Source organism: Oncorhynchus keta, unplaced genomic scaffold (genome assembly GCF_023373465.1).
Source record: "Oncorhynchus keta strain PuntledgeMale-10-30-2019 unplaced genomic scaffold, Oket_V2 Un_contig_925_pilon_pilon, whole genome shotgun sequence".
In the NCBI taxonomy this organism is placed as follows: domain Eukaryota; kingdom Metazoa; phylum Chordata; class Actinopteri; order Salmoniformes; family Salmonidae; genus Oncorhynchus; species Oncorhynchus keta.
The window spans coordinates 9,532-23,076 of record NW_026290455.1 but is presented as its reverse complement, the minus strand read 5'-3'; the positions used below and the strand labels follow the sequence as shown (position 1 = coordinate 23,076).

Below are 13,545 nucleotides of genomic sequence, written 5' to 3'. Positions count from 1 at the left end.
CTGAACCCCTAAGCAGTGAGTGTAGGTTATTACAGTTGCTGAACCCCTAAGCAGTGAGTGTAGGTTATTACAGTTGCTGAACCCCTAAGCAGTGAGTGTAGGTTATTACAGTTGCTGAACCCCTAAGCAGTGAGTGTAGGTTATTACAGTTGCTGAACCCCTAAGCAGTGAGTATAGGTTATTACAGTTGCTGAACCCCTAAGTGTGTGCCAGTGACTAGGTTTCTAAAATTGCAGTTGCAACCCCTAACATGTTCAGTTGCTGAAGTCGGATGTTTAAATGTATTTGGCTAAGACATGTAAACTCAGTGTTTCACAATTCCCCTTTCTAAAATGACATGTTCAGAAGTCGGATGTTTAAATGTTTGGCTAAGACATGTAAACTCAGTTTTTCACAATTCCTGACAGAGCTGGTGTAACAGGTTTGTAAAGGCCTCCTTGCTCACACACACTTTTTCAGTTCTGCCCACAAACTTTCTATGGGATTGAAGTCAGGGCTTTGTGATGGTCACTCCAGTACCTTGACAATGTCAAAACCAGTCTCAACGATGCTGGCCATCGAGGCAGAGTTGCAAAGAAAAAGCCATATCTCAGACTGGCCAATAAAATAAAATAAATTAAGATTGGCAAAAGAACACAGATACTGGACAGAGGAACTCTGGGAATTCAAGCTACCCATGTTTACTGGCCTACCTATTATAATAAATAAATTTATCATTGTTAAAATAAAGTCATGGAAGATCTAAACTACCCTGGCGTTACATCTACAACTGAGCTCATTTACTATTTAATAAATGATAATTGTTCAAATAAATGGAAGATCTTAAATCTAGATTTAACAGGCATTTATTTTGTGGATATATTCTAGAATTCATCCATGATGTCATAATGATAGTTTAACCAGGTTTCTAGGATATATAGTATATTCTAGAATTCATCCATGATGTCATAATGATAGTTTAACCAGGTTTCTAGGATATATAGTATATTCTAGAATTCATCCATGATGTCATAATGATAGTTTAACCAGGTTTCTAGGCTATATAGTAGAGGTCGACCGATTATGATTTTTCATACCGATTATTGGAGGGCCCCCAAAAAAGCAGATACCGATTAATCGGCCGATTTAAATATTAAAAAATGATTTGTAGTAATGACAATTACAACAATACTGAATGAACACTTTTTAACTTAATATAATACATCAATAAAATCAATTTAGCCTCAAATAAATAATGAAACATGTTCAATTTGGTTTAAATAATGCAAAAACAAAGTGTTGGAGAAGAAAGTAAAAGTGCAATATGTGACATGTAAGAAAGCTAACGTTTAAGTTCCTTGCTCAGAACATGAGAATATGAAAGCTGGTGGTTCCTATATCATGAGTCTTCAATATTCCCAGGTAAGAAGTTTTAGGTTGTAGTTACCATTAGTATTTAATTTCTATACCATTAGTATTTCATTAACCTTTTGACTATTGGATGTTCTTATAGGCACTTTAGTATTGCCAGTGTAACAGTATAGCTTCCATCCCCCTCCTCGCTCCTACCTGGGCTCGAACCAGGAACATGACGACAACAGCCACCATCTAAGCAGCGTTACTCGTGCAGAGCAAGGGGAAAAACTACTCCAAGTCTCAGAGCGAGTGACGTTTGAAACGCTATTAGCGCGCACCCCGCTAACTAGCTAGCCATTTCACATCGGTTACACCAGCCTCATCTCGGGAGTTGATTGGCTTGAAGCACAGCAAGAGCTTCTGGCAAAGCGCAGGAAAGTGCTGTTTGAATGAATGCTTACGAGCCTGCTGCTGCCTATCACCGCTCAGTCAGACTGCTCTATCAAATCATAGACTTAATTATAATATAAAAACACACAGAAATACGAGCCTTAGGTCATTAATATGGTTAAATCCGGAAACTATTATCTCGAATACAAGACGTATATTCTTTCAGTGAAAAACGGAACCGTTCCGTATTTTATCAAACGGGTGAGTCTAAATATTGCTGTTACATTGCACAATCTTCTGTCATAATTCCGTAAAATTCTGGCAAATTAGGCGGCCCAAACTGCTGCATATACTAGGCTATATAGTATACTCTGCGTGCAATGAACGCAAGAGAATTGACACAATTTCACCTGGTTAATATTGCCTGCTAACCTGGATTTCTTTTAGCTAAATATGCAGGTTTAAAAATATATACTTCTGTGTATTGATTTTAAGAAAGGCATTGATGTTTATGGTTAGGTACACATTGGAGCAACGATACGCACTGCATCGATTATATGCAACACAGGACACGCAAGATAAACTAGTAATATCATCAACCAAGTGTAGTTAACTAGTGATTATGATTGATTGATTGTTTTTTTTTACAAGATAAGTTTAATGCTAGCTAGCAACTTACCTTGGCTTCTACTGCATTCATGTAACAGGCAGACTCCTCGTGGAGTGCAATGTAATCAGGTGGTTAGAGCGTTGCACTAGTTAACTGAAAGGAGATTGAATCCCCCGAGCTGACAAGGTAAAAATCGTTCTGCCCCTGAACGAGGCAGTTAACCCACTGTTCCTAGGCCATCATTGAAAACAAGAACGTGTTCTTAACTGCCTTTCCTAGTTAAATAAAAGGTTAAAAAAATATTTTAAAATAATAAAAATCGGCCAAATCGGTGTCCAAAAATACCGATTTCCGATTGTTCTGAAAACTTGAAATCGGCCCTAATTAAATCATCTGGTCGATCGGTCGTCACACCACTGTTCCGTATCGTACAGAACCGTGAGTTTTGTGAACTGTGAAACACACGGTGCGGTACGATACCGCGACACCACAGTACTGTTCGGTACGATACGGTTCAGGGACACCAACAATATCTATACACACACTACCGGTCAAAAGTTTTAGAACACCTACTCATTCAAGGGTTTTCATTTGACCAGATTAATTTTTCTATGGCTTCCCCAGCCTTTAGACATAGTTTCAGGCTTTTATTTTGAAAAATGAGCATGAACGACAACATTGTGTCAGTGGTCAGGTGGTGGCTCTCAGAGTGATTTGTGCGTGATAGACAAAGGCGGCCATTGTTCCTCTCACTCCTACTGAAAAGCCAATTGTCCCGGTTGATATATTATCGAATAGATATTTGAAAAACACCTTGAGGATTGATTCTAAAAAAACGTTTGCCATGTTTCTGTCGATATTATGGATCTAATTTGTAAATTTTTTCAGCGTTGTCGTGACCGCAATTTCCAGGTGGATTTCTCAACAAAACGTGAACAACAAAAGGAGGTATTTCGGCTATAAAAATAATCTTTATGGAACAAAATGAACATTTGCTGTCTAACTGGGAGTCTCGTGAGTGAAAACATCCGAAGCTCATCAAAGGTAAACGATTTAATTTGATTGCTTTTCTGAGTATCGTGATCAAGCTTCCTGCTAGTACGGTTTATATATATTTTTATTTTACCTTTATTTAACTAGGCAAGTCAGTTAAGAACACATTCTTATTATCAATGACGGCCTGGGAACAGTGGGTTAACTGCCTGTTCAGGGGCAGAATGACAGGTTTGTACCTTGTCAGCTCGGGGATATGAATATTAGGTGTTCCACTATACTGTTGATCTGATATAAGAGGAACAGGAGCTCCACTATACGGTTAATCTGATATTCTATAAGAGGAACAGGAGCTCCACTATACGGTTGAGCTGATATAAGAGGACCAGGAGCTCCACTATACTGTTGATCTGATATTCTATAAGAGGAACAGGAGCTCCACTATACTGTTGATCTGATATAAGAGGAACAGGAGCTCCACTATACTGTTGATCTGATATAAGAGGAACAGGAGCTCCACTATACTGTTGATCTGATATAAGAGGAACAGGAGCTCCACTATACTGTTGATCTGATATAAGAGGAACAGGAGCTCCACTATACTGTTGATCTGATATAAGAGGAACAGGAGCTCCACTATACTGTTGATCTGATATAAGAGGAACAGGAGCTCCACTATACTGTTGATCTGATATAAGAGGAACAGGAGCTCCACTATACTGTTGAGGAACTGATATATAAGAGGAACAGGAGCTCCACTATACTGTTGATCTGATATAAGAGGAACAGGAGCTTCACTATACTGTTGATCTGATATAAGAGCAACAGGAGCTCCACTATACTGTTGATCTGATATAAGAGGAACAGGAGCTCCACTATACTGTTGATCTGATATAAGAGGAACAGGAGCTCCACTATACTGTTGATCTGATATTCTATAAGAGGAACAGGAGCTCCACTATACTGTTGATCTGATATAAGAGGAACAGGAGCTCCACTATACTGTTGATCTGATATAAGAGGAACAGGAGCTCCACTATACTGTTGATCTGATATAAGAGGAACAGGAGCTCCACTATACTGTTGATCTGATATAAGATAAACAGGAGCTCCACTATACTGTTGATCTGATATAAGAGGAACAGGAACTCCACTATACTGTTGATCTGATATAAGAGGAACAGGAGCTCCACTATACTGTTGATCTGATATAAGAGGAACAGGAGCTCCACTATACTGTTGATCTGATATAAGAGGAACAGGAGCTCCACTATACTGTTGATCTGATATAAGAGGAACAGGAGCTCCACTATACTGTTGATCTGATATAAGAGGAACAGGAGCTCCACTATACTGTTGATCTGATATAAGAGGAACAGGAGCTCCACTATACTGTTGATCTGATATAAGAGGAACAGGAGCTCCACTATACTGTTGATCTGATATAAGAGGAACAGGAGCTCCACTATACTGTTGATCTGATATAAGACGAACAGGAGCTCCACTATACTGTTGATCTGATATTCTATAAGAGGAACAGGAGCTCCACTATACTGTTGACCTGATATAAGAGGAACAGGAGCTCCACTATACTGTTGATCTGATATAAGAGGAACAGGAGCTCCACTATACTGTTGATCTGATATTCTATAAGAGGAACAGGAGCTCCACTATACTGTTGATCTGATATAAGAGGAACAGGAGCTCCACTATACTGTTGATCTGATATAAGAGGAACAGGAGCTCCACTATACTGTTGATCTGATATAAGAGGAACAGGAGCAGGAGCTCCACTATACTGTTGATCTGATATAAGAGGAACAGGAGCTCCACTATACTGTTGATCTGATATAAGAGGAACAGGAGCTCCACTATACTGTTGATCTGATATAAGAGGAACAGGAGCTCCACTATACTGTTGATCTGATATAAGAGGAACAGGAGCTCCACTATACTGTTGATCTGATATAAGAGGAACAGGAGCTCCACTATACTGTTGATCTGATATAAGAGGAACAGGAGCTCCACTATACTGTTGATCTGATATAAGAGGAACAGGAGCTCCACTATACTGTTGATCTGATATAAGAGGAACAGGAGCTCCACTATACTGTTGATCTGATATAAGAGGAACAGGAGCTCCACTATACTGTTGATCTGATATAAGAGGAACAGGAGCTCCACTATACTGTTGATCTGATATAAGAGGAACAGGAGCTCCACTATACTGTTGATCTGATATAAGAGGAACAGGAGCTCCACTATACTGTTGATCTGATATAAGAGGAACAGGAGCTCCACTATACTGTTGATCTGATATAAGAGGAACAGGAGCTCCACTATACTGTTGATCTGATATAAGAGGAACAGGAGCTCCACTATACTGTTGATCTGATATAAGAGGAACAGGAGCTCCACTATACTGTTGATCTGATATAAGAGGAACAGGAGCTCCACTATACTGTTGATCTGATATAAGAGGAACAGGAGCTCCACTATACTGTTGATCTGATATAAGAGGAACAGGAGCTCCACTATACTGTTGATCTGATATAAGAGGAACAGGAGCTCCACTATACTGTTGATCTGATATAAGAGGAACAGGAGCTCCACTATACTGTTGATCTGATATAAGAGGAACAGGAGCTCCACTATACTGTTGATCTGATATAAGAGGAACAGGAGCTCCACTATACTGTTGATCTGATATAAGAGGAACAGGAGCTCCACTATACTGTTGATCTGATATAAGAGGAACAGGAGCTCCACTATACTGTTGATCTGATATAAGAGGAACAGGAGCTCCACTATACTGTTGATCTGATATAAGAGGAACAGGAGCTCCACTATACTGTTGATCTGATATAAGAGGAACAGGAGCTCCACTATACTGTTGATCTGATATAAGAGGAACAGGAGCTCCACTATACTGTTGATCTGATATTCTATAAGAGGAACAGGAGCTCCACTATACTGTTGATCTGATATAAGAGGAACAGGAGCTCCACTATACTGTTGATCTGATATAAGAGGAACAGGAGCTCCACTATACTGTTGATCTGATATAAGAGGAACAGGAGCTCCACTATACTGTTGATCTGATATAAGAGGAACAGGAGCTCCACTATACTGTTGATCTGATATAAGAGGAACAGGAGCTCCACTATACTGTTGATCTGATATAAGAGGAACAGGAGCTCCACTATACTGTTGATCTGATATAAGAGGAACAGGAGCTCCACTATACTGTTGATCTGATATAAGAGGAACAGGAGCTCCACTATACTGTTGATCTGATATAAGAGGAACAGGAGCTCCACTATACTGTTGATCTGATATAAGAGGAACAGGAGCTCCACTATACTGTTGATCTGATATAAGAGGAACAGGAGCTCCACTATACTGTTGATCTGATATAAGAGGAACAGGAGCTCCACTATACTGTTGATCTGATATAAGAGGAACAGGAGCTCCACTATACTGTTGATCTGATATAAGAGGAACAGGAGCTCCACTATACTGTTGATCTGATATAAGAGAAACAGGAGCTCCACTATACTGTTGATCTGATATAAGAGGAACAGGAGCTCCACTATACTGTTGATCTGATATAAGAGGAACAGGAGCTCCACTATACTGTTGATCTGATATAAGAGGAACAGGAGCTCCACTATACTGTTGATCTGATATAAGAGGAACAGGAGCTCCACTATACTGTTGATCTGATATAAGAGGAACAGGAGCTCCACTATACTGTTGATCTGATATAAGAGGAACAGGAGCTCCACTATACTGTTGATCTGATATAAGAGGAACAGGAGCTCCACTATACTGTTGATCTGATATAAGAGGAACAGGAGCTCCACTATACTGTTGATCTGATATAAGAGGAACAGGAGCTCCACTATACTGTTGATCTGATATAAGAGGAACAGGAGCTCCACTATACTGTTGATCTGATATAAGAGGAACAGGAGCTCCACTATACTGTTGATCTGATATAAGAGGAACAGGAGCTCCACTATACTGTTGATCTGATATAAGAGGAACAGGAGCTCCACTATACTGTTGATCTGATATAAGAGGAACAGGAGCTCCACTATACTGTTGATCTGATATAAGAGGAACAGGAGCTCCACTATACTGTTGATCTGATATAAGAGGAACAGGAGCTCCACTATACTGTTGATCTGATATAAGAGGAACAGGAGCTCCACTATACTGTTGATCTGATATAAGAGGAACAGGAGCTCCACTATACTGTTGATCTGATATAAGAGGAACAGGAGCTCCACTATACTGTTGATCTGATATAAGAGTTGATCTGATATAAGAGGAACAGAGCTCCACTATACTGTTGATCTGATATAAGAGGAACAGGAGCTCCACTATACTGTTGATCTGATATAAGAGGAACAGGAGCTCCACTATACTGTTGATCTGATATAAGAGGAACAGGAGCTCCACTATACTGTTGATCTGATATAAGAGGAACAGGAGCTCCACTATACTGTTGATCTGATATAAGAGGAACAGGAGCTCCACTATACTGTTGATCTGATATAAGAGGAACAGGAGCTCCACTATACTGTTGATCTGATATAAGAGGAACAGGAGCTCCACTATACTGTTGATCTGATATAAGAGGAACAGGAGCTCCACTATACTGTTGATCTGATATAAGAGGAACAGGAGCTCCACTATACTGTTGATCTGATATAAGAGGAACAGGAGCTCCACTATACTGTTGATCTGATATAAGAGGAACAGGAGCTCCACTATACTGTTGATCTGATATAAGAGGAACAGGAGCTCCACTATACTGTTGATCTGATATAAGAGGAACAGGAGCTCCACTATACTGTTGATCTGATATAAGAGGAACAGGAGCTCCACTATACTGTTGATCTGATATAAGAGGAACAGGAGCTCCACTATACTGTTGATCTGATATAAGAGGAACAGGAGCTCCACTATACTGTTGATCTGATATAAGAGGAACAGGAGCTCCACTATACTGTTGATCTGATATAAGAGGAACAGGAGCTCCACTATACTGTTGATCTGATATAAGAGGAACAGGAGCTCCACTATACTGTTGATCTGATATAAGAGGAACAGGAGCTCCACTATACTGTTGATCTGATATAAGAGGAACAGGAGCTCCACTATACTGTTGATCTGATATAAGAGGAACAGGAGCTCCACTATACTGTTGATCTGATATAAGAGGAACAGGAGCTCCACTATACTGTTGATCTGATATAAGAGGAACAGGAGCTCCATACTGTTGATCTGATATAAGAGGAACAGGAGCTCCACTATACTGTTGATCTGATATAAGAGGAACAGGAGCTCCACTATACTGTTGATCTGATATAAGAGGAACAGGAGCTCCACTATACTGTTGATCTGATATAAGAGGAACAGGAGCTCCACTATACTGTTGATCTGATATAAGAGGAACAGGAGCTCCACTATACTGTTGATCTGATATAAGAGGAACAGGAGCTCCACTATACTGTTGATCTGATATAAGAGGAACAGGAGCTCCACTATACTGTTGATCTGATATAAGAGGAACAGGAGCTCCACTATACTGTTGATCTGATATAAGAGGAACAGGAGCTCCACTATACTGTTGATCTGATATAAGAGGAACAGGAGCTCCACTATACTGTTGATCTGATATAAGAGGAACAGGAGCTCCACTATACTGTTGATCTGATATAAGAGGAACAGGAGCTCCACTATACTGTTGATCTGATATAAGAGGAACAGGAGCTCCACTATAGAGATCTGAACAGGAGCTCCACTATACTGTTGATCTGATATAAGAGGAACAGGAGCTCCCCTATACTGTTGATCTGATATAAAGGAACTGGTCCCCATGGCCTGATCTGATATAAAAGCAGGAGCTCCACTATGTTGACTGTTGAACAGGAGCTCTGATATAAGAGGAACAGGAGCTCCACTATACTGTTGATCTGATATAAGAGGAACAGGAGCTCCACTATACTGTTGATCTGATATAAGAGGAACAGGAGCTCCACTATACTGATATAAGAGGAACAGGAGCTCCACTATACTGTTGATCTGATATAAGAGGAACAGGAGCTCCACTATACTGTTGATCTGATATAAGAGGAACAGGAGCTCCACTATACTGTTGATCTGATATAAGAGGAACAGGAGCTCCACTATACTGTTGATCTGATATGAGGAACAGGAGCTCCACTATACTGTTGATCTGATATAAGAGGAACAGGAGCTCCACTATACTGTTGATCTGATATAAGAGGAACAGGAGCTCCACTATACTGTTGATCTGATATAAGAGGAACAGGAGCTCCACTATACTGTTGATCTGATATAAGAGGAACAGGAGCTCCACTATACTGTTGATCTGATATAAGAGGAACAGGAGCTCCACTATACTGTTGATCTGATATAAGAGGAACAGGAGCTCCACTATACTGTTGATCTGATATAAGAGGAACAGGAGCTCCACTATACTGTTGATCTGATATAAGAGGAACAGGAGCTCCACTATACTGTTGATCTGATATAAGAGGAACAGGAGCTCCACTATACTGTTGATCTGATATAAGAGGCTCCACAGGAGCTCCAGAGGAACTATACTGTTGATCTGATATAAGAGGAACAGGAGCTCCACTATACTGTTGATCTGATATAAGAGGAACAGGAGCTCCACTATACTGTTGATCTGATATAAGAGGAACAGGAGCTCCACTATACTGTTGATCTGATATAAGAGAACAGGAGCTCCACTATACTGTTGATCTGTATGAGGAACAGGAGCTCCACTATACTGTTGATCTGATTCTATAAGAGGAACAGGAGCTCCACTATACTGTTGATCTGATATAAGAGGAACAGGAGCCCTGAGTGGTGTAAAGCTCGTCCCCATTGGCCTGAGTGGTGTAAAGCTCGTCCCCATTGGCCTGAGTGGTATAAAGCTCGTCCCCATTGGCCTGAGTGGTATAAAGCTCGTCCCCATTGGCCTGAGTGGTGTAAAGCTCGTCCCCATTGAAAGGGATTGGGGAAGGGTTAGCTAACATGCTAAGCAGTTAGTTGGCTAATGTTAGCTAGGCTAGGGGTTAAGGTTACATGTAGGAGTAAGGTTGAAAGGGATTGGGGAAGGGTTAGCTAACATGCTAAGCAGTTAGTTGGCTAATGTTAGCTAGGCTAGGGGTTAAGGTTACATGTAGGAGTAAGGTTGAAAGGGATTGGGGAAGGGTTAGCTAACATGCTAAGCAGTTAGTTGGCTAATGTTAGCTAGGCTAGGGGTTAAGGTTATATGTAGGAGTAAGGTTGAAAGGGATTGGGGAAGGGTTAGCTAACATGCTAAGCAGTTAGTTGGCTAATGTTAGCTAGGCTAGGGGTTAAGGTTATATGTAGGAGTAAGGTTGAAAGGGATTGGGGAAGGGTTAGCTAACATGCTAAGCAGTTAGTTGGCTAACGTTAGCTAGGCTAGGTGTTAAGGTTACATTTAGGAGTCAAGTTAAAGGGGATAGGGGAAGGGTTTTGCTAACATGCTAAGCAGTTGTAAAGTAACAACAAAAACATTTAAGTAGTTGAAAAGATGACTGTGATTCGAACTCACAACCTTTGGGTTGCTAGGCGTTTGTGTTTACATCAATAAATGATCTCTTCTCTAGCCTTTCATTTTTTGTTTTGAGAGAGGAGAGGTTCCATCCTCCCTGGAGTTGGGTTTAGGATTAACTTAGGGTTAAAGTAGTGGGATGGTGTTGGATCCTTTAGGGTTAAAGTAGTGGGATGGTGTTGGATCCTATAGGGTTAAAGTAGTGGGATGGGATGGTGTAGGATCCTTTAGGGCTAAAGTAGTGGGGGATGGTGTTGGATCCTTCAGGGTTAAAGTAATGGTAGGATCCTATAGGGCTAAAGTATGGGATGGTGTAGGATCCTTTAGGGTTAAAGTAGTGGGATGGGATGGTTGGATCCTATAGGGTTAAAGTAGTGGGATGGGATGGTGTAGGATCCTTTAGGGTTAAAGTAGTGGGATGGTGTTGGATCCTTCAGGGTTAAAGTAGTGGGATGGGATGGTGTAGGATCCTTTAGGGTTAAAGTAGTGGGATGGTGTAGGATCCTTCAGGGTTAAAGTAGTGGGATGGGATGGTGTAGGATCCTTCAGGGTTAAAGTAGTGGGATGGTGTAGGATCCTTTAGGGTTAAAGTAGTGGGATGGTGTAGGATCCTTCAGGGCCAAATTAGTGGGATGGTGTAGGATCCTTTAGGGTTAAAGTAGTGGGATGGTGTTGGATCCTTCAGGGTTAAAGTAGTGGGATGGTGTAGGATCCTTTAGGGTTAAAGTAGTGGGATGGTGTTGGATCCTTCAGGGTTAAAGTAGTGGGATAGGATGGTGTTGGATCCTTCAGGGTTAAAGTAGTGGGTATTATATTAAAGTAGTGCCATTGTAGGATCCTTTTAAAGTAAAGGATGGTTACAGTCATGGTGCATACATTCTAGGATCCTATGGGTTAAAGTCCCGGGGATGGTGTAGGATCCCTTAGGGTTAAAGTAGTGGGATGGTGTAGGATCTGAGCTACAGAAGGACAAAGTAGTGGGATGGTGTTGGATCCTTTAGGGTTAAAGTAGTGGGATGGTGTAGGATCCTTTAGGGTTAAAGTAGTGGGATGGTGTTGGATCCTTTAGGGTTAAAGTAGTGGGATGGGATGGTGTAGGATCCTTTAGGGTTAAAGTAGTGGGATGGTGTAGGATCCTTTAGGGTTAAAGTAGTGGGATGGTGTTGGATCCTTTAGGGTTAAAGTAGTGGGATGGTGTAGGATCCTTTAGGGTTAAAGTAGTGGGATGGGATGGTGTTGGATCCTTTAGGGTTAAAGTAGTGGGATGGTGTAGGATCCTTTAGGGTTAAAGTAGTGGGATGGTGTTGGATCCTTTAGGGTTAAAGTAGTGGGATGGGATGGTGGGTTTGAGGGGATAGTGTATAGCTGCAGGGTTAGATGGTGGTGCAATTTACATTTTTCCTCATTCCAGTTTTTTTGGGGGGGAGACCAAAATATGCCAAAACTGCACTCTGACCTGGGAAAGGCAGCAATATGCACCACAGCGTCTAGTCTGACGAAAAGTCACACGAAGAAGAATAAGGGTTGGACCTGATTGTAACAACAACAACATATACGACCGTTTTGATAGTGGGAGTGTGACTCTGTTAGCTTGCCCTTTAATTCAACAACAGCTTATGTTTTTAAGACCGTACTTACTGGTGTTAATCCGATCTCCTGTCTCTTCCTCGTCCAATGTGACAGTTATCTCTCCCTTCTCCTTCACTCCCAACACAGTAACCTCCTCTTCCTCTTTCACTGTAACAACCTGCTCTTCCTCTTCTTTTGTTACTGTGACATCCTCCTCTTCCTCTACTTTTGTTACTGTAACAGCCTCCTCTTCATTCTCCTCTTTCACGACAACATTCAGCCACAGACCCTCTTTCTCCGTCCAGCAGACCTCCTCCTCCTCCTCTTCATCAGGAGGAGAGCAGCTTGGTGAACTCATGGTCTGGGGATGAGGGCTAACAGTTAGCTAACTATGCTAATGCTAACTTAACCAGCCAGCTACAGTTAGCTAACTAATAACAATAACAACGTAAATATGCAATGAAATTATATAATTAGCTAGATTGACAGAAGTGTGTTCAAAACACAGTGGCTAATATACATTAAAGCGGGTTAATAATTCGGCTAGCAAGCTACCAGTTTCCAATGAACTATAAAATAACGTGGCTGGGTTGTCCCTAGTTACCACAGCCACAAAGTCAGAATTGGCTTCGGTAAAAATTAAAATCGTAATTTTTATTTTGGGGTCTTAATTTAAAAGTTAGGGTTGGACATAATGTTATTAATGTGGTTAAGATCAGGTTTAAATTGTTTAAAAATCTGATTTTTAATTAGAAGAGAGGTTGTAGAAATGGGCGTGGTTTATGTCTTTGTGACTGTGGTAACTCGTGTCGACCGAATAGCTTGTTGTTGAAGAAGCGTCCGGTCTACTTGCGCCTGACTCCTGGGGAAGACCTGCCTGAAACACACACATCGCCGTCTGCTGACCGGAGTGTGTAACGCAGTTTGAGGGAAAGTTTTTTTTTTTTCAAACAAAAAGTTAATCATTTTCTTCAACGATTTTATTTTCAAGAATTACATATGCACATATATATATATATAT

The 13,545-nt window shown here is 40.8% G+C and overlaps 1 protein-coding gene across 1 annotated transcript in view; it reads right to left on the bottom strand.

The window, feature by feature from the left end:
• Nucleotides 1-13,248, bottom strand: part of LOC127927061 (zinc finger protein 271-like) — a 31,318-nt gene extending 18,070 nt beyond the window's left edge. Inside the window, 1 exon segment of the mRNA XM_052512703.1 lies at nucleotides 12,594-13,248. Coding sequence (XP_052368663.1) covers nucleotides 12,594-12,882 — 289 coding nt within the window. The 5' untranslated portion in view covers nucleotides 12,883-13,248.
• Nucleotides 13,249-13,545: the final 297 nt, after the last annotated feature.